The sequence below is a fragment of the Acanthochromis polyacanthus genome, chromosome 5, assembly GCF_021347895.1.
Source record: "Acanthochromis polyacanthus isolate Apoly-LR-REF ecotype Palm Island chromosome 5, KAUST_Apoly_ChrSc, whole genome shotgun sequence".
Lineage (NCBI taxonomy): Eukaryota > Metazoa > Chordata > Actinopteri > Pomacentridae > Acanthochromis > Acanthochromis polyacanthus.
Genome location: NC_067117.1, coordinates 5416865 through 5438609, shown reverse-complemented (window position 1 = coordinate 5438609; position 21745 = coordinate 5416865). Strand labels below are relative to the sequence as shown.

Sequence of the window (21745 nt, the reverse complement as noted above, 5' to 3'; positions counted from 1 at the left end):
AAATTCCTTTATTGTTGTGTACGTACTTGGCCATTAAAGCTGATTCTGATTCTGATCATCACCACCATCAGTCACCATTATGCTGCAGTACCGCTGACAAACAGCGGGAGGAGCTGTGGCGTCACGAAGGCCACTCAAAACTCGTTCTCGCTCTCGCTCTCGCGGTAGCTCCGCGGAGTCCGCGCCTCCACCGGCGGCGACATTCAGAGAGGAGATGGCGGCCAGAGGGGGGTTTCAGTCGGCACCGACGGGTGGTGGTGGCGGAGCAATGGGACCTGGACCTCCGGTACCGGGTGCAGGACCAGGCATGGGTCCCGGGACTCCCTCTGGAAGAATGGGACCGTCATCGGGAGCGCAGAACCACATGTACCGCTCCCCGATGCCCGGGCCTGGGTACCCGGTGAGATATCGCTCCATCTTTGCTGCTGACGCGTTAGCCAGTCCGCTAGAACAAAGCCGCTCACCGCTGCTTTGTCACTGGTAGCTAACGTTAACCTCCATCAACCGTAGCGGGCCACAGCTCGTCCCAACTCTTAGCCCGGTCGAAAAGCGGAGACCCCTCAGAAACATTTTAACCGGCCACTTTGAATGAGTATCAGAGTTTGTGTGTTGTTTGAATTTGCTAACCCTCCCGCCCGCTAACGTTGAGGTTAGCTAGCTGGTCACAGCAGCCAGTTAGCTTAGCCTGCTAACGCCGCAAACTGTGTTTCCAACAGTTCTCTCACTGAAAACACACCAGGAGAGTTCAAGTAGTTTGCAAATACTGTAAGAAAGCAAGCATTTAATGTGTATACGGTCGTACTTCTGTGACTTCACGCTTTTGTTGAATTCAGAAGTTATACAGTCAAGTCTACTTTTGAATGAAAAAGGCTGCACCAGTTAGTACCGATGCAAAAATCCATAATCCAGAAACGACGATAATGGGGGGAGTTTAAACTAGCACCAGACTGTGCCCTGTGTGTAGTAAGTATAGTTTGCTGAAGGCCAGCTGGTGTTTTACATATTACAAAGGAAACGTCGGAGCCTGCATTTGGTAGATCCACTATCACCTGGCTGCAAATGGTATTACACAACAAAGTCTGTGGACCAAGATGGTTACTCTGCAGAACTGCTAATGTTTTAGTTAATATGTTCATGCTTTTACTGTCCTATATAGATGCTGTAAAAGCACATCTAGGCTGCTAGGAAGATGATATTTGTATATTTGGAAATTGGCTCTTCAAAGCTGATAAAAATGATCCTGTATTTATTGGCTGCAACAAAGAGTTGAGTCATCCATAAAGAGAAAGTCAATCTGCAATCTTTAATGAACTAATGATTTAGTATTATCTTCTTTTCCAACACCTTTTCTGCTTTATTTTTTTGTCATATTGATGCACACTAGTTAGTCATTTTATAGACAGAAGTAGTGGGAAGTCGCAGCTCTTTTTTGCTATTACATAGAGAACGTAAAGACTGCAAAATAAACTACTGTCTTTAGAGATCCTTTTGCTGGTAGTTTTGCTTCATTCTAAAACGAATTCAAGTAATTCTGGTTTATAGATGTTAGGTAAAGCTCTGACGCATACAGTGTTGCTCAGTGGCATTTGGTTAGTAGTATGAATAAAGCAAATATTACACGTTACGAATGGGGAAAAAATACATTTGAGCGGTCAAAAATTGGTTTAAAAATGCTGGAATTGCGGAATGTAATCAGGACGCAGAGTATTAGCTTATTTGGAGTTCTCAATGCTTTGAGAGCATAACACAGTTATACCTCGACCTGTTGTTCTTCAAGTGAACACACTTAAAAGTGAATATTTGATACAGATATTGTGACGGGTTGTCTCTTTGATTAGAAAACAACACCCAGATTTTTGCATTTCTGGAATATATAGGCACATTAGTTTGCAATATAATTTTGCAATTTTAGTGCAAAACATAAAATGACTGATTTCTTACGTTGAAACCTTTAAAATCCCCTTTAGAGATGTTTAAGTTGAAGGGAGCTCTGCTTGGAATAATAATTTCTGCCTTGTGTGTTTATATAATGCATGAATATGCAAACATTGTTGATTTTTAAAGTTAACTGTCTGATACAGGATGCCTCCTGCTTCTCCTCTGAGGAGTTGTTACAGAATCAAGGTCAAACATTCCTCCTTCAGCTGACAAAGGGAATCTTTCTGGCATCAAACTCTGCATATGCATCTTTATGCATGGTGAAAGTCAAACATTTAAGTCAAGTACCAAAAGGCAAAACATCTTGGACTTTACACTTTAAATGTTTTGAAATGCATGGCTTTAATCTTACCCTTATGCTCCGTCTGTTTAAGAAAGCTCAGTAACACTAAGTAGTACTGTTGTTAGTCATTATTACATGCTCGAGGTCTCTTATAAGCACACAAGGTTAGGTTGTGCATTCATACTTGGTATTAGACTGGAACTTTATGATAGTTGTCTGTGGTCCAGTGGTTTTTACTTGGCTGATGCTGTATTGGAGCGTGCTGCCTCCATGTAGAATGTTGTTTCTTCGAATGGCATGATGGAAATGATAAATCATTTATCACTGATCCACAGCAGTTGAAGTGTTTTCTGCTTAGCTACTGCCACCCTGAAACACAGTTCAGTGAAATGATGTTACGTCTTTTTTTCTCCGGTGTCCTTGGCTGCTTTCACTCACACAGGCAGCCTTTCACTACATAGTCAAAGAGGCTTCATACTCTGAATACTGCAGTTCTCCTGTTGTTCTCAGGCAAGCCAAGGTTGCGCCGATGTATGGTGTAAAAAGCACTAAATGATTGACATCCAGCCCCTTTCTGCCTACACCGCTCTGTGGAAAAGGCAGAGCCCATTCATCTGGCCTGTATTGTTGAGGAGTCGGGTGTCCGTCACTCTTCCTGCCTTCCACACTTCACCATAGGCAGGGGAGAAAGTGTGTTTTGCCTTCATCTGTCTCATTTGTTGCACTGTGCTGGAGGAAAAGCTGCTATCAGTGATTTGTCACCTATCTGCTGTTCTCGCCTGCACACATGCAGTCAAACACAAGAAGTCGCCTGTTTGATTTTTTAGCACATGGCTTGGTGAGTTTGCTGTGGCGTTTCTTTTGTATTTGCTCATCTGAAAGGAAAGCAAAAATTGTTGCTCCTCTTTTTTTTTTTTTTTTTTTTTTAAATAGGAAGCCTGAAATATTTACGTAAGTGGATTTGATTATAGCGGGAGTTTGTAGTGTTGTTGTGCATCTTGTTTTTCTTGCAGTTAGAAATTGTCTTAATGCAAAAATGGCTTTAATTAGCTTATAATGAATACATTTGCATCAGGAAATGTGCTGCTAATGTTTTGTGGGCATAGTTACAGTGACACAGATGTCTTTTCTGCATTCTATAGCAAACATAACAACCACATTGCACAATGTCCATGGGGACTAAAATTAATCGGTGGTAAGCTTTAATTTGCTTTTGACCTTGGGCAAACGGTTTGTTTACTTGGCACTTATAACATGTCGAACTTTTTACATGCACAGCAACTCCTACACCACAAAGTTAATGAGAAACGCAGGCATTGATTATTTAATTAGCAGCATAATTAACTTATCTGTGCCCCTTTATCCATTAGGATGCATGATGATGTCTACAATTTTCACTAAATTAGGGTTCACATGTCACCGATCTGTATCACAATGATCTTTGCACAGATTAATTTCTCTTTCTGAGTAACATTTTTCCGTGTGACTTGCAGTTGCTTGGTTGCTATAGCAGTGCACTGTAGTTAAGCTCTCAGTCCACCACTGTAGCTACAAATGTGCAGTTTGGGTATGCACTGTGCATGGGTGGTGCCAGGGCTAAATCCATGCTGTCCTTAGAGTCCTGATGTTAGACTGCAGGCAGTTTACTTCTAGTACAGTTTTCTGTGTTTGAGTGGGAGGCTTGTGAAGTGGTTATTCCTTGTGTCCATTTCCATGTGGGTCAGGACTCCTATACAGGTTAAAATATGCACTATATGCATTAATGGATATTTTAGAGCTGCAATAAAGAACAATTTTCATTATCAGTTAATATGAAAATTGTGCTCTTTTGGTCTATGAAACATTTCTTTCTTCATCTTTCTTTTTTCTTGCTTAATCTAAAGACCAAAATGGAGATTTCCGTGCACCTTACGAACAAATTCTCACATGTACAAGCAAAAGCTGGATACTGGCAGTGATTCACAGAGTCCAGAACTGACTTGTTTTCCGTTCACTTCTTTAATATTTAGATTACAGCAATGTTTGAAGCACCTTTCATAATTTATCCTGGGAGTTTCTTACATCTATCAAATGGAACAAGTGAGCAGCAGTGATGTTTCTTTGAATCTATACTCCTGCATTACATATTCCAGGCTAGGGATTCATGACATATTTATGGTTTCATGGCTTACATGTGAACAAATGTGCGACAATTACAAAAGACCTGCATTACACATTATGCCCATTTAAAAAGCAAATGATATTCAGTACAGCGACACATGGACTGGCAGTGCTAACTAAATCAGCTATCTGCTGTGCCGCCACTTTAATTATCAATTTGAGTGCAAACAGGCAGGATCTGAAATGGCTGCTTACCATACCGTTTCATCTGTGCTGTTAGTGTTTATTGACTTCGGCCTAAGAGCGACAGACAGCTGGGTAGCCAGTGTCACATCTTCATGTTTAGTGGCCAGAGTTAATATTCCATTGAAAAGCTAAATATTTTCAGTCCATTTGTTTTGTAGATTTCTAGATATACAGAGTCAACTAGTCCCTCCAATCCCATAAATTGTGGGATTTTCACTCTACCTATACACAACGAGAAAAGACACAACAGCAAAGATCAGTCTCGGGATTTTACGAATCAATATTTGAACATTCAAATAAAAATGGCAATCAAAAAAGTCATGTTTTAGTCAGACCATAGGAAAGAATTTTTCCAGTTTTGACTTAATGATCAATGAAAATAGTTACCAATAATTCCTGGTTTACGAACTGCTGAGAAATAGATCCTGGAAAAGAGTGAAAGGGAAGTATACCTAAACCACCAAAAAACAATATAGAGAACACGTGTAAAGCATGCAGGTGCACAAACCAGGTGGCTGCCACCTGAACACACCTGGGAATGAACATGGCAGTGAGTGAATCCTGTTTGATGTCTGCAGAACTTCACAGCAGATGATCAAATATTTGGGGACTGTTTAGGGGCTGTGAAGCAACTTGTGAAATTAAAAACTAATACAGGCGCTTTTTTAAAGGAGTCTATAAGCTTCCCTATCTGTGTTCTCCAGAGACCAGGCATGCCTCCATCCAGCCGTATGACTCCCCAGGGACCGGCTATGGGCCCCCCAGGATACGGCAGCAGCCCCGTGTCTCGCCCTGGGATGCCCGGTGTCATGGACCCATCTCGTAAGAGGCCGGCCCCCCAACAGATTCAGCAGGTTCAGCAGCAGCAGAACCGCAACCAGCAGTAAGTCCTTCAACTCGTGCTGCTTCACTTTGATCCTGTGATCCCCAAGCAGGTGCTCTCAGTCACAGTTTTACTCACTGCACTTAAGTTTTTCACTTCTTGTGCATCTCTGTGGAAACAATATAATCATGCCTAGAAGTAGAGAGAACTTAAAAATATCTTATGTGCAGTGTAACCCACTTATGAGATAAATCGTTAAAAAAAAGGGAGAAAGGTTTACAGTTGTTTGATTATTTATTTTTCAAAAATGCAAGAATCCTGGTATTAACATGTATAGATAGATATTTGACTAATCACATTCTCAGTCTGTCTCCATACTCGTCTTTTGCTTTGTGAAGTGATTTTTGGAGAAATATCTGTCAGTCCGCTCATTTCTGGCTCTGGTAACTTGTTTAATTTTGGCTCCTTTTTACAGAATGACATCCCTTTAAAGCTCACCAGCAGATCGTAGGGAATACGTTATGATCAGATGTCTGCATGAGTCTGCTTTTGCTCCATTTTATGCCCATAAATCCTCCTGTCATCGAGTTTCTGATCATTGTCATCCACAAACGTGAATCCTGCATGTAATCTGTTTCTCCATTCCAAATTAAGAAAACGGACACATCCAGTCATTCTAAATGTAAAGGAATATCTACAGACATAGCATTAGACTTACTCAGCTTTTATGTGACAGATGTGACCCCAAAAACACGCCCAGATGTTGAAAAGCTTAGCAAAGACACCTTTGGCAAAGAAATTTTTTTTTTTTTTGAAAAGCAAATCTTAAACAGCAGTTTTATTGAATATTGTTGACTATTTTTGATGGAGGATTTTTTTTTTTTATTCAGATACCAAACACACCCAGCCTTGAAGATTTGCTGAATTTCTGTTTTTTTTTTTCTGTCATTACCCATTGGTATTCTCCAAACAAGTGAATTTAATCGTGTCATCTTTGCCTTTATAAAATGTTAGCCTTGGTAGGATGCTAACTGCCCACAATTCAATAGATGTCCTTCAGCCGCGCCATTCGATTTGGGCTCTGCACAGTTCTTAATCACAGTGCAGCCTTCTAGATAAAGGACTGAATTATTGTAGCGTGTCCTTTGTGTGTTTGTGTGGGTGTTTGTCACTCAGGTATTAGACTTAAGAATTCAACTAGCTTCTTTGTCTTTTCATAACGACGTGCTAAAGCGCTCTGACTCGCATTCAGTTTGATCTCGTTTTGATCATCTGTCATTACAGCACAAAGAAGAAGAAGATGGCTGATAAAATTCTACCTCAGAGGGTGAGTATTAGTCAAACTGATGCATGGAAATCCATTCGTTCTTGCTTTGAATATGTTGGGGAGGTTACATTTGCTAGTCAGTTTGAACTTTAATTTGTACCTTTTGCTGTGTCGCAGATCAGGGAACTGGTCCCAGAGTCTCAGGCTTATATGGATCTGCTGGCTTTCGAAAGGAAACTGGACCAGACCATAATGCGCAAGAGGCTGGATATTCAGGAGGCCCTCAAGAGGCCCATTAAGGTGTGTTTCAATTAAACCCATCCCTCGTGGGACTCTCCAAATCACTTCAATTCAGACCTCAAATTAACTTTCAAACCATTCAGGACTCCAGGGGTCTTCATGCCCCCTGGAACTGGACACTTAGATTAAATAAAGGCTTACTTATCCAAAATATGTTCAGCATTGACGTTTATACGTTTCAGAGGTTGTCATGTAAGTGTGTTTGTTTTTACACAAATGTTACCCTAAATTAAGCTGCATGCAATCACAGCGGAGCCAAGCTGCTCTTTTCTTTGCCTTGAATTAAATTTATGTCACCTAACGACACAGAACCTAACCTTTAGGATTTTAAAGAGCATTTCGTGCATCTCTGCTGGTTATCAGAGCAGATATCACAGTATAAGATATAAACCCCCTGCCAAAAGTATTGAGACACTTTCTCATTCAGCTAAATGAGAAAGCGTCTCAGTGCTTTTGACAGGGGGTGTAAGTCTACGGCGAGTGAGTGGTGGTCGTGACGTGAATTTGACGTTTTTCTTGAATGATTGTTTTCAGCAAAAGAGAAAGCTTCGGATCTTTATATCCAACACCTTCAACCCTGCGAAGCCAGATGCTGAGGATGGAGAAGGCACGGTGGCATCATGGGAGCTGCGTGTGGAAGGGCGTCTGCTGGAAGATGTAAGCCAGGCGATGTCGTTCTTAAACTTGTCTATATTTATTTGTGGCTACCAAGATCAATATCATGTGTTTAAGTTGTGTTATCGTGAAATTAAATAAATAAAGTACCCACTGTAAATGGATTTTGTTGCAATAGGAATGTTTTTGTCGTTTTGTTTCTTGTCTTTGTTGTTTTGTGTTTCCTTTTTATCTCACTTGTCTATTTTTAGTATATTTTTTGTTATTTTGTTTCTCATTTTTGGCTTTTGTTTGTGTCGTTTGTCCATTTTTTTTTTTGTCGCTTTCTAACTTTTTTGGCTAATATTTTGTCTCATTTTTGTTTTGTCTCATTTTTCTTATATACCGGGCTTTGCAAAAGTTCTGTTACACGGTTTCATGATCTTTAGAGACGTTTACATGTCGGAGTGAAAAATTCCATTAAATAAACTGAAAGTTCTACCTTATAGACAGGTGTCCTTAATAGAATTTTTTTTCTCCGGTGAAGTTGCATCAAGATGGAAGTCGAAAGAGTTGAGATATCTGCTTTCCTTCATGCTGAACATCAGCCGGATGACCGTCCACAGAGTCGGGGAGAGGCTCAAGAATGGTGAAGACCTGAAAGATCTTCAACATTCTTTAGCCTCTCCGCGACTCTGTGGACGGTCATCCGGCTGATGTTCAGGACAAAGGAGAGCAGATATCTCAACTCTTTCGACTTCCATCTTGATACAACTTCACCGGAGAAAAAAATTTGTATTAAGGACACCTGTCTATAAGGTAGAACTTTCAGTTTATTTAATGGAATTTTTCACTCCGACATGTAAACGTCTCTAAAGATCATGAAACCGAGTGTAACAGAACTTTTGCAAAGCCCGGTATTTAATATTTTTGTAATATTTTTTCTTGTTTTTGTTGGGTTTTTTTGTCTTTTCCTAAATAGGAATTGCTGGAAAAGACAGTCTTGGCTTTCCACTTCAGTTAGAATGTTTTTCTTTGGGGTCACGTTTCATGAATGTTCACTGTAATCGTTATGCTAACACAAAATGATTGGTTTTGTTTAATTTTGCTCGCAGACAGCCGTATCCAAGTATGAAGCCACCAAACAGAAGAGGAAGTTCTCCTCATTCTTCAAGTCCCTGGTGATCGAGCTGGACAAAGATCTGTACGGTCCAGATAATCACCTTGTTGAAGTAAGAGAATTTATGTGACTGATAGATCAGCAAAGGCTTTCCGTTTAGCGTCACTTGTTGGCTTCTGAGTAAAGAACAGTTTCATCCCTGATTTTCCACTTTTAGAATCTTAAAAAGAAGTTGCTACTGGACTGATTTTTTCACTCTTTGTTCCTGAAATGTTCCTTTTATGCGTTTTAGTGGCATAGGACTGCCACCACCCAGGAGACTGACGGTTTCCAGGTGAAGAGACCAGGTGACGTGGGCGTTCGCTGCACCGTTCTGCTCATGCTCGACTACCAGGTAGATGTTCAGGGGTTTACCGTTTCTTTGTTGTAACGTTTCCCTCAGGTGCTCTTTAAACATTTTGTTAGTAGAGAGGCTAATATGTAACGGCACCTTGCTTGATTCGACCCGCCGTTTCATCGGCTCTGTACCATAAAGCCCCCACAGTTCAAGCTGGACCCCCGACTGGCTCGTATGTTGGGCATCCACACCCAGACCAGACCTGTCATCATCCAGGCCCTTTGGCAGTACGTCAAGACCCACAAACTCCAAGACCCACATGAGCGCGAGTTCATCAACTGTGACAAATACCTGCAGCAGGTGAGGGTCACTTTTTCACACGTTAGATTACACTAAATATAAGTAAATGATTGTGTTACTTTCATCCATTAAGGCCTAAGGAGCCTTCCAAACATGCTTGCAGGTACATGCGTAGGTTATATCAAATCTCAGGTTTAAACGCACCAAAAGAAGCCTTTTTGCTCTTCAATCATCTTGAACACAAACTGTTCTTGAAGCTGGAAGCATTGAGAGTCTCAGAGTTGTCCTGGTTCCTGTTCTGGATGCTGTACAGTGTCTCTGTCTCTCTGTCTGTCCTTGTATGGAGACTCTCTCTTTCTGGGTCACTGACTGGTTTGCTGGTGCTTTTTTTCTGCTCTGCCAAGATAAACAGAGGATTATGGAAGGTTAATGTTGAATTCCTACATTGTTACTGTGCGAGATAAATATTATCTCTACGGTTCGTACCTCAGATGCTCATTCTTTGTTGAAACTGCACTGCTGTAATTTGGAAAATAAAAGGCTTGAATAGAACTGTGATTTTAAAAGCCGAATTTTGTCTAGTAAGTCAATAATGGAATCAGTTTAAAAGAAGACTCGGCACGCTATTTATTTGCAGAGACAAAAAGCAATATCTGACACAAAAGAGACTGAGCAGCAAAACAAAAAAAATCTGCATCAGGTTATTTGCAGCTGAGGCTAAAACCATTACCTTTATATACACACACACTTCACTTTACTCCTATAAGGAATACTCCATCCAAATGAGTTAAACTGATGTAAGCATTAATGTGACAATGTGTTTGTATAGCAGTACCACAGTATCATAATTCAATTTACAAAGAACTTCTAATCAACCCTAGTTAAGTGCAGGGACTTCTTAAAAACCAAAAGTTAGCTAGTCTATGCCGGGTGGTGCTTTAGTTCACCAAGTGTAGTAGATATATATGCAGGGATGAGAATTTTCCGCGGATTTTATCATTGCCAGGGTCATTCTTGTGAATTGTCTAAATTCGAGGAGAAATTTTTTGGGGGGGTGAGGTATGTTTATGGTCGGCGAGTCGTAATATCGAACGGCTGCTAATATCCACCGCGCTGAATGCTAGCTGCCACTCAGTGAGAGCAGTCATGTACAGTACTGTAATTGAATCACCATGAAGTGTTGAGTCCAGGGATGGGAATTTTCCGCGGATCCGCCGATTTCCGCTGATTTCATTTCAAGTTTGAACACTTAATTGTCGCTGATACTCCCGTGAGATGGTAACGACATTTACAATAGCTTGTTAACGACGATTGTACGGCCCAGCGATTGGAAGTCGCTGGGCTGCTCCCCCCCCCCGTCAACAACTTTCCGCTGGAATCAGAACTTGCTGATCTCATCCCTGTATATGCAAAGCTTTAAGTAAGACTGCAACGATGTAATGTGCAGTAACTGGGGTTTGGTTTTCTTTTGCAGATTTTTGAGACTCAGCGAATGAAATTTTCTGAGATCCCACAGCGCCTGCATGCCCTCCTGATGCCCCCAGAGCCCATCATCATCAACCATGTGATCAGGTAACTTCATTAGTATGATGTAAGAGGTGGTTTAGAACGACAACTAAGACTGCTGCAACTAGGGAGCATTTTCTAAATTGATTATTTTGCCATTTGTTTTCAAATTTTCTCCTCAGTTTGTCTGCCTATTTTTTCAGAACTCGACAAAATAACATTGCACAAAGCAAACTGTCTCTTTGGAGAAAGTGAAAACAAAAGAATGAATTTTTGTTTTGAGATTTTTGCTTGAAGGAGATCGAATTGCTGAAACACCGACCAAAAAGGGTTCTAATGAATTTTACATTGACTATCCAGTGTATTGAGTGAGCGCTGCTTTGATTTGAAGTGTCTCGCTGTGTCGTTTCAATAGTGTGGACCCCAACGACCAAAAGAAGACTGCTTGCTATGACATTGATGTGGAGGTGGACGACACGCTGAAGACCCAGATGAACTCCTTTTTGCTGTCCACAGCCAGTCAGCAGGAAATAGCCGGACTGGATAACAAGGTACAGTCACCAGCTGCTGTTGTTACAGATGTTATGTTCTATTACTCTGCCAAGAACACGGTGGAATTATGTGACGATCGGCGTACGTTTTTCTGTCTGTTAGCAGCATTACTCAAAATCTGAGTAACGGATTTGGATGAAATTTTCAAGGAAGGTCAGAAATGACACAAGGACAAAGTGAATAGATTTTGGCAGTGATGTAGCTTATAGTCTGGATCCAAAGAATTGTTGAAGATTTCTGTATTCCGAGATGGTGTCTTGGTGTCACTGTAACCATGACAACAAGTGAACGCTTTGTCAGCTGCCTGCTGATGATCACATGATTGCAATCCCACTACAAATTGGCTGCTGTGGACTTTTTGGGACTTAACCGTTGGAAATGATACATGGAACAAATGATTAAACTGTGGGGGTGTTTCAGAGTCCCATCAATTTCTGCTGCCCGCTTCATATTTAGGTCACACGATCCGGTATCTGAACGTGACATACACATCTGTATCACACGCCTGTGCTCAGCGCAAGGTCATTTTTTATTAAACATTTCATCCTTCAGAAATGATACCACTGAGCAGCCTTGACAGAATACTGTGCACTATGAGTGCTTTTCCTGGTATTGTATGTTTTCATTTTTCCCACATATAGGGGTTTTTGGAACCACCAAAAAGATTTTAGCCAGCCCCAAAATTCTAAAAATATTGAGATTTACAAAAAAAATGTCACCACTTTGAGAGTTAAGATTTCATTTGCTGAAGCAGAACAAACATTTTTGTTCTGAAAATGCACAGATTTCTGAGAAATAAGGTAACAAAGACTCATTTCAGTGTATATGAGCTGATCCGGTCTGTTGTTGCTGGTAGTCACCCCCAAAGGCCCACTGTGAGCCAGGAAGAACTCTGTTATGTTTGTCTGGAGACTTAGAGTTGTGTGCGTGGTGGGAGTAGTGTTTCCCGTTTCCTTGAGTTTTTTTGTGCAGATTTTATCTTTTAAACAACTAAATCGCCCCCTTCTGTACAAAAACTTATAGAAAGGTGCGAGAAGTTTGTTAGGGTAAGTCACACTTTTCGTATCATAGAGCGTCTGTTTCTAAGTCTGTTTGCCACGTGAAACCTTGCTTCTGCCTCATCTGTTTTAAGGCCATTTCAGGCGATTTAAAACAAACGTGAAAGTGTTTTTTTCCGCCTTTATATGAGCTCTTCTTTCACTGAGCCAACCATGGTGGGTCTCGACCACTTTGTTGGCCTGCTGAGGGCAATTTCACACATACTTGCTCCTTCAAATTGCTGCCTGTGTATTATTGCCTTACTTTGGTCCTAGTTTTGAGGTCAGTCAGGTCTCCTTGACCTCCTGCTAGCAGCCGTTACCTTGGCTGGGATGGCTGTAATCACACTGATAAGGCACAAAGCCATTCTGCTGGAGGAGGTCCCTCTGTGCAGTCTTTGTTCTGAGACAACTCAACAATGTAAATACAGACGGATTGTTTACAGTTTATAGGCGGCATTTGTTTGGTTGCTTCATCCTACGTTTGGTGAGGATTACACCCTGTTCCTGCTGCGTCCAGCATCAGAGCTGACTGGTGACTTTTCCCTGCATTTGTTATGGATTTTAACACTGTGGGATCATATGAACCACAGACAGTCCTAACCTGATCGCATGCTGGTGGATGGCCAGTTAAGGAGTTGTTCCAGCTTTTTCTAAAACACCCACATTAGTTTTAACAGCCTTGAGTACAAATTGAGGCTTCATCAGAGTCAGACTTGTATAAAATTTTAGGCAGAGTTTCAGGAGTGGCTGCCTCAAATGTACCCAGTGAAGTTTTATTAAAAACAAACAGAAGTACCTTTTAAATTTACTACCGCTCACTAAGACGCATCGCATATATTTAACATTTATCAAAACAAGCATTGACGGCATTTTCTCCCTTGGGAAAACATTAGCAAGATGATTTATTTAGCATTCTGAAATGTGCATTGTTTATGTCCGTCTTCTTCTTTTTCGTCTTTGTTGGTGCATTGCAACTTTTTTTGGCACCTCTTTTAGTCCAAAAATAGTTTGAAACCAGCCGCAGGAGTACGTGTCACATTCCTGCAGACAAAGTGGACATCTGCTCTTAAAACTGCTTTATGTCATATCTAGAGCTTAAAAAAACTCCATAGTGTAACTAAAGGCCTCAGTTTTTTTTCCTGGTTTTACTGGAAATTTTTAATGATGTGTCACTACATTATAAAATAGATGGCATCAAAGTTAGCCACGTTTTTATTATGCTTTTTTTAAGTATGAAAAAGAAGAAATAAGCAATTAGCATCTAAATCTCTACACTAAACCTCAGTTAAACGTTTCGTTATAACACAGAGAAGACTGATGACAACAGCTGCACAGGAACCATTCGTTATAGTAACACAACACCCTGTGGCAGGCTTTCCAGTGCCACGGGAGTCAGAAATGGCAACAGTCCAAGCAAACAATGGAAAAGATTTATCAGTGTAATTGCAACTCTAAAAATGCTCGTATATTTTACGGTGCCGTGATGAATGGACGGCCTGATGTAACCCAATTCTGGAGCCACTGAACTGAGGAATACTGAAGCGCTGTCCTTGGATGTTCAGTGCTTCTATTATTCTATTAGAAGAGCCACGTCAGATTGACACCTTGCTGTTTACTTTGAAGTGATTGCTCCTCTCCTCTGTGATTTTGGCTCTTCTCAGATCCATGAAACCATCGAGACCATCAACCAGCTGAAGACCCAGAGAGAGTTCATGCTGAGTTTTGCCAGAGATCCTCAGGGCTTTATCAACGACTGGCTGCAGTCCCAGTGCAGAGACCTCAAGGTGAGTTTGTCCGTTGTAGCTTTACGCTGGAGCTACAGGGAAATTTAAGATACCCTGTTACTTCTGATGGAGCACGCGTCTTCAAACGGAGAAAACATTCTATGAAACTTTCACACGTAAATAAGGGGTCATGGCATCAGTCGTTTTGATGACCAGGTGCTGAGCAAGCCTTTTCGCCTGAATGTTCAAGAGTCATTCAGGAAGAAACTCCCTGCGGATCAGAAAGATGAAGAAGCAGCAGTGCCAGTGTCTCCACTGACAGTAACCTCAAAAGATCAGAATGCAACGCAGCAGAAAGATGTAAAGATGTGCTGCATTTCCAGTGGAGGAGACGTGACTCATCGTTTTCTGTTCTCGTTCTGCTCCTCCATAGTGCAGTTCTGACATTTTTATTTCTGTCTGCTCTGTGCATAAGGCGCCTATTTCATGTTTTTTTCTTTTGTGTTGCTTGTCCTGAGGCGTATCCGTGACTGGGGTTATATATAAAAAAAACAGCACTTGACCTTAGAGCCTGTAAAACTTATTTACATACAACAACTGCGAGCACATTGTGGATGGGTTATTTCTAGACGACAAGAAATGTAGGGAATCCTAAGCAGAAGTACTGTTTACCCTTAAGCCCTGGGCTCTTTTTTGAAGCTCCTATCTGAAAAAACATCCCCGAATTCAGTCAGTAACAGCTGCAGAACTCTAAGGTCAAAATAAGCAACCCTGGGCTCTATGCATGAGAGGCACTTGGTAGAGTTTTGAAATTTAACTAGTCTCTTATCTCCAAACCAGAATAAAATGTGGGGAAAAACTCCAGAAGAAATTGGCAATTTTGCTTCCACCTAAAGTTTAAATTAGAGAGCAGATACCAGCTTTATAAGAATGAGTTGGTGACAGTGATGCTATTGAACCTGCTCTAAAAATTCTGCAAATGCAGCTCTATCAGATTTAACACGACAGAAATGAAGGACGACTTTCATTTTAGTCCCAGGGGTATCAGCCGGTCTCTTCTCTTCTGCCTTTGAGAAATAACATCGTTTGTGTGTTCAGAACAAATAATGCCTTCTCACTGCAAAAACCCCAAATCTTACCAAGTCTATTTGTCTTATTTTTAGTCCAAATGTCTCATCCCATTGGATTTAAGATAAATTCTCTTTACAAGTGACATTTCAGCAAAATGGAGGGACTTATTTTAAGACAACGCATCTTAAATATCTTGTTAAGTCAAACAATCTTGAAATTATCTTGTTTTGAGTTGAGTTTTACAAGAAAACTCAAAATAAGTTGAACCCTCGTGTCGCCCCGTTTTAAAGTTTGAACATGTGGGAAAAATATATATTTTCACGGTGAAATTTCTGATGTCCACATTTTCAACATTTTTGGGAAATTTTTTAACATTTTATGGTGGGGGAAAAAAAAAGAAATGTTGAAAATGTTTAAGAACATTCACACAAAAAGTCAACCAAATCCAGTGAAATTCGCTGGATTTTCATAGATTTTTTTTTTTATGTTCTTAAAGAAAATATTAGAAGTTTTTACTGATATATATGGAATCATTTTAGATATTTTTAGGATTTTTTTGAAGATTTTTACTAATTTCTTGAAAATATGTACAAGAATTTTCTTGCCAAATTGGGTGATTTTTTTTAAAGAAAACTTTTAAGGAATTACTGGAATTTTCTTCCTGAAGGTTTTGCAAATTTCCAGAAATTTGGGGAATTTTTTTTTTTGCTGAATTTTTGGATTTTTTTTCGGACAAGGAAACAATATTTTTTGGTGCCTGTAAATGAGGACAACAGGAGGGTTAAAACATCCCAAATTAGGAGATTACATGAAAGCAAAAAAATCCGTTTTTGTGTGAAAAACTACAATTTTTTGCATGTCTGGCTTAGTTTGAAACACCTAAGCTTGACAATCCTGGTAAAATAAAGCTTCAAGTAAGTTTTCCCAGCTTATTTAAGATTTCAATATTCTAAATATCAAATCTTATTTCACGAAATCTGACCAAGCCATTGTCACTTGTTCTATTGGCAGATTTTTTTTTTTACTTATTTCAAGGTAAAAATTATTTGAAATAATTTTTTCCCCCCCTTGTTTTAAGAGGGGCATTTTTTCCAGCACCAAGCTGCCCTTTGCTCTGTTATCCTCTGATTAACTTTCCGGTTAAGCAGAAGCCTTGCAGTCATGTTTGAGTTTAACAGTATTTGGCTCTGCTTTGCTTTGCTTTGCTGTGTCACAGTGGCTTGGGTTTAAATCCAGTGTTTAACTGTGGGAGGAGGAATCTCGACATCTCACAGACAAGCTCCTCCTCCTCCAAACATGAGGCTCACGCTGCTCACTCAGGTGGGACAGTAAAATAGAGCATGAAACATTTAATATCGTGTCTGACTGGATGCACGTTCTCCGTCTGCAGAGCGAGCCGATTAGCCGCTGACCAGCCTGTCAAACCTCCCGCGGTGTTTGTTCAGCCGAATCTCTGCAAAATTGAGCAAGCTCAGTCTGAAGCTCGCTGGTTCCTCTCACAGCAGCTGCCCAGTCGACCCTATAAAGACCCTGTGCTCTTTAATTTATCAGCTGTAGCGCTTAGTTCACGTGTGGTTTGCTCTAATAATATCTTTTTCTGTTAACAGACCATGACAGATGTGGTCGGAAACCCAGAAGAGGAGCGAAGAGCCGAGTTTTACTACCAGCCATGGGCTCAGGAGGCCGTTTGTCGCTACTTCTACTCCAAGGTAATCAATTATTCCTATTTTTTTTTATTCTTCCTCTCATATTTCGTGCTTGTTATTTCTAACAAAGCCTTTCAAACTGTGAGAAGGATTGACAAAAAGTTTTGTCGAGACATTCATGGTTCTCAAAGAGTGAATTGTAATGGCTTTGGTGATCAGATGTCCTCTGTGTTTAAAGCATAACATTTTAATTAACATAATTCTGCCATCAGTATTGTTGCTGGTTTTCATATAAATCATTGAAGGATCTGCTGAGTATTTATTGAATTTGTCAACTGTTCTGGCAGATAGATGTCAGAAATTAGTGATGGTTAATTTAATGGGACATTTAGTGAAGTAGCTGCTGTTGGTCTCTGAATTACAAAGTTGTTGTCAGCTTTGGTGCTGAGTGGCAAATGTTAGGATGCAAAACTGCTAGAACAAACACGGACAGCGTTATATGTGCTCGTGTGTTTTCTATCCATGCCAACACTAGGGCTGCAACTAATGACGCGTCGACTAATCGTCTGAGCACGATACATCATCAAAAGCGGAAGTGAGCGCACAATGCAACAGAAATCAGCGACCAACCGGAACATGGAACATCGGCGCTGCATCGTGCATGTATTATGTATGCACGATGCAGCGCCGATGTCCGCGTTTAGATACAGCTGTATAGTAAACGCTGACATCCGTGTTTACGATAGATCGCGGATGTCCGCGCTGCATCGTGCATACATAATATATGCACGATGCAGCGCCGATGTCCGTCCGTGTTCCGCGCTCCGGTCGGACGATGATTTCTGTTGCGTTGCGCGCTCACTTCCGCTTTTGATGACGTATCGTGCTCAGACGATTAGTCGACGCGTCATAAGTTGCAGCCCTAGCCAACACCATGTTTTATCCACGTTTAAAATCACTGTGCTTTGAGTTAGGGATGTGCTGATCCACGTTTTTTCACTTCTGATCCGATATCTGAATTTGGATATCTGCTGATACCGATACTGTTCCGATACCAGAGCTCTGTTTGCTTCATTATTGTTGTTGATTTTATTATGAGGCTGAAATAAACACCTCTCTTCAGGGAAGTATGAAATGTATAAATGTATGCATGAATGTCCCAAAAGGCAACTTGAGGTAAGTATAAGATCAGAAAAGAAAATGAGAAAAACAAGAAATCCTGATAACAAGAAAAATCCCATCCTGAAAACGTATAACTGTAAGGGTTTCAGATTGGCCATCAATATTTATTAAATCCAAGACAGATGCACACAAAGGGTTAGTGTTAACACAATTTGTTAGAAGACAAAAGCGTCTGATGTTCACCAAAGCCTTTTTTGTCTCTTTAGTACAAGAGCTAATTTCTCCATTTTAAACGCATTTCATCAGCTGAACCTGAATAAAATCACTTTAAAACTGGACAAATGTTGAATAAAGTCTGTAATTATCTTAACGTTTAACCCTCCTATTATCTTTGACTCCATTCAGTGTTTAACGTCTCTGAATAAATGATCGACATATTTCTTTTTCTTCACATTTAATGACTTTTCGTACAAAATTAATGTGATGAAATGTTTTCGGTGTCTTGTGCATATTTTGTTCATCAGTGTTCTTTGGTGTCTAAAAGCACTGAGACCTTCAAAGACTCTCAGATTTCTGGTTCTGCTCAAGACTCTATGAAACTCCAGAAGTCCAGGAAGTTATTTAATCATCTTGTTGACAGTTTGTTAGAAGATAAAGACGTTTGGTGTTCGCCGCAAATGAAAAACTGTTTGGTAGAAATTTGAAAGAAACTTACAAAAAAAAGGCTAATTTCTACATTTTAAACACATTTCAGCAGCTGGACCTGAATATAATTCTGTAAAACTGGAGAAATGTTAAGTAAATTCGATAATTATCGTAACGTTTAACATAGGAGGCTTGATTTGCGGTGTTCTTAGTGTAAAGTAATTCCACACAGCGAACGTGATGAACGAGCCACAGTGCTGCTCGATGCGGACGTTGAAACGAACCGTTGTGGTGAAGAGGGAGCTGAGCCGCAAGGCAAAGCTCTCCATTTACCAGTCCATCTATCTTCCAACCCTCACCTATGGTCATGAACTCTGGGTGATGACCGAAAGAACAAGATCGCAGATACAAGCAGCCGACATGAGCTTCCTCCGTAGGGTGGCTGGGCCTTAGAGATGGGGTGAGGAGCTCAGACATCCAGAGGGAGCTTGGAATTGAACCACTGCTCCTTCGCGTGGAAAGGAGCCAGTTGAGGTGGTTTGGACATCTGATTCAGAGACTTTTTGGAGGCTTTCCGAACACGTCTGCCTGGGAGGAGACCCCGGGGTAGACCCAGAACTCTCAGGAGTGATTATATATGTCATCTGGCCTGGGAACACCTCGGGATCCCCCAGGATGAGCTGGAAAGTGTTGCTGAGGGGAGGAATGTCTGGAACGACCTGCCTCGCCTGCTGTCTCTGCAACCTGGCCCTGGATATCAGAAGATGATGGATGGATGGAATTGTGTTTGTATCGGAGCCTGATACTGGATCAGATCAGCCCCATCTCTGCTTTGAGTTAGAGCAGCCTTAAAGAACTGCTAGCTTGATGCAGACGCTTCACTCTCGTCGTTTTTTCAGATCATGTCCGTTGTTTGCTGCAGTAAGTTTTCATCATCACATTGTCTCTTTGTGGTTTCAGGTCCAGCAGAGGCGACAGGAGCTGGAGCAGGCGCTGGGCATCAGGAACACCTAAAGCAAACGGTCCACGTGCAGCAGGAATGAGATGTGTTGTGCTGTTGGAGACGACTGATGTGTGCTCGTGGGATGTTCAGACTGAGTGTCTCCCAGAGTTTCATGAAAAACCTAGAGAGACGTAGATACTAGATGGCTTCACAGTTACATAGGTGTTCAGTTTTTACTTTTTCACCCTGCAGCTTGACCACGATCGCAGTTTGAGTTTTACTTCAACTTTTTTTGTAAAGTTTCCTCCCACTCGCCCCACACCAGAGCTCCATGGGCACAGTTTTCTTTTTTTTTTTCTTTTTTTTTTCTCTTGCATGTCAAAGGCTTACCTGGAAACATTCCTCTCATTTTGATCCATTGTGTCCACACAGCAGTACGGATTGTACACAAATGAAAAGCAGAGGGCAGCAACCCTTAATGCATTATGTCCCTGGTACAAAAACATTATCTTAAATCAGCCGGAATGTGTCCCGACCGCTGTGGCTTTGTTGCCTTTATGGAAAGTAAATTTACATTTTACACTCCTGACCCTGACACCCCACCCCCACCCCCACCCCCCAAGATGCTTTCCCATTCCGATAAATATTGATTGTGATTGTGTTTGTAATCAATCGGGCTTCTTTGCTGCACATTGGCTGTTCATGTGTCACTCTGTGTTAAGTTGTCATAGGTTTGTTTTGGCAGATTGTGTCTCGGCCTGTTGTGTGAGCTCAGTCAGTCACGGCAGAATATACGTTGTTGTGGCAAAGCGGTTATCTTCTGTTAAGGGTGCCATTTAGTATGAAGTCGTTTCTTTTTTTAAATTTCTTTTTGTTACTATCAACGATCCTTGTTTTAAAAATATGTATTATATCAGTACTTGTCTTGTTAGCTAGTACAGATTATCATGGAAGTAGCTAGTATGAGTACCTCTAGTCTATATAGTTTTGTAAATACTGAGCAGAAAAAAAAAATTGAAGATGGATGTGAAGTAAACCTGTATCACTTAACTTGGCTGATCTTTTTCTTAAGTCTTTGTCTACGCTCAGATAGTTGAACCAGTATTTATATTATCTCTCAGAGCCCAGTGATTTCGCTCTCCACAGCATAAAGAAGGTCGTCTCTTGTGACGAACCGCCGCTCTGCAGAGCTACATGCAGATTTATGTCATCTTCGAGGTGAGAACAGTTCCAGCTCCTGCGTTTTTAGGCTGTTGTATTTTAATCGTAACCAGAGGAGCCATAATCACGCGTGTGGCAGAGCAGGTTTGAGGACGTGACGTCTTTGGGTTTGATGGTTGTTTCCCTTTTTGAGGTTAAGATGAGTGTCCTGGCTGAAACTTTTGCTCTGTGCATTTTATTAACAAAATCCAAGAATACACTAATGAGGGTTTGGGCAGGTGCATGATTTGAGATGAGAGGTGTGAACCACAACACTGGGGGGACTGTAGAATTATGTGAATCTGCAGACTTTTTCATGGACCAAACCTATTTTTCTGTATGTTCTTATGTTATAATAAAGGATATGTAAAATGCAGCCGTCATCGTTTGTGATATTTGAGCTTTTTAAACAGTTTTAATGTTTCTCATTTGCAACTAAATATTCTTTTCTTGTTGGGTTAATCAGAACTGTTTTATTAATCTCAATGCTCAAAACAAAATCAAAACCCAATGTTACTTAACCCTCGTGTCGTCCTGCGGGTCAAAATTTACCCGTTTTAAAATTTGAAAATGTGGAGAAAAAATATATATTTTCACAGTGAAACTTCTAATGTCCACATTTTCAACATTTTTGGAAAATCGTTGAACATTTTTTAGTTGGGGGGAAAAAAAACAAATGTTAATGTTTCTTTAAGAACATTCACATAAAATAAAAAATAAAAATGTATTTTTTGTGAATGTTCTTAAAGAAAATATAAGTTTTGCTGATGTATATGTAATCACTTCTGATATTTTTATGATTTTTTTGGAAGATTTTTACCCATTTTTTAAAGAATATTTACAAAACTTTTCTTGCCAAATGGGGATTTTTTAAAAATAAAAGTTTTATGGGAAACTTAACTTTTATTGGAATTTTCTTCCTAAAGGTTTTGCAAATTTTTGCGAAATTTGGGGAATTTTTTTGCTGAATTTTTTTTTAACATTTTTT

The 21745-nt window shown here is 40.5% G+C and overlaps 1 protein-coding gene across 1 annotated transcript; it reads left to right on the top strand.

Annotated features, from left to right (window-relative positions):
* The first annotated feature begins 163 nt into the window (after nt 1-163).
* Nucleotides 164-21133, top strand: smarcd1 (SWI/SNF related, matrix associated, actin dependent regulator of chromatin, subfamily d, member 1). The gene is made up of 13 exons (XM_022206774.2): nt 164-400; nt 5272-5450; nt 6675-6717; nt 6835-6957; nt 7492-7614; nt 8667-8783; nt 8964-9065; nt 9207-9368; nt 10783-10880; nt 11230-11365; nt 14068-14190; nt 16809-16910; nt 19575-21133. The coding sequence occupies exons 1-13, from the start codon at nt 215-217 to the stop codon at nt 19626-19628; spliced, it is 1548 nt and encodes a 515-aa protein (XP_022062466.1). The 5' UTR covers nt 164-214; the 3' UTR covers nt 19629-21133.
* The last annotated feature ends 612 nt before the right edge of the window (nt 21134-21745 follow it).

What these genes read in the sequence shown, in the direction of transcription:
- smarcd1 (XM_022206774.2), top strand. Translation starts at nt 215, where the DNA reads ATGGCGGCCAGAGGGGGGTTTCAGTCGGCACCGACGGGTGGTGGTGGC. An exon ending in ATAAAATTCTACCTCAGAGG is followed by an intron (nt 6,718 to 6,834) that starts GTGAGTATTAGT and finishes GCTGTGTCGCAG; the next exon opens with ATCAGGGAACTGGTCCCAGA. An exon ending in TAGCCGGACTGGATAACAAG is followed by an intron (nt 11,366 to 14,067) that starts GTACAGTCACCA and finishes GGCTCTTCTCAG; the next exon opens with ATCCATGAAACCATCGAGAC.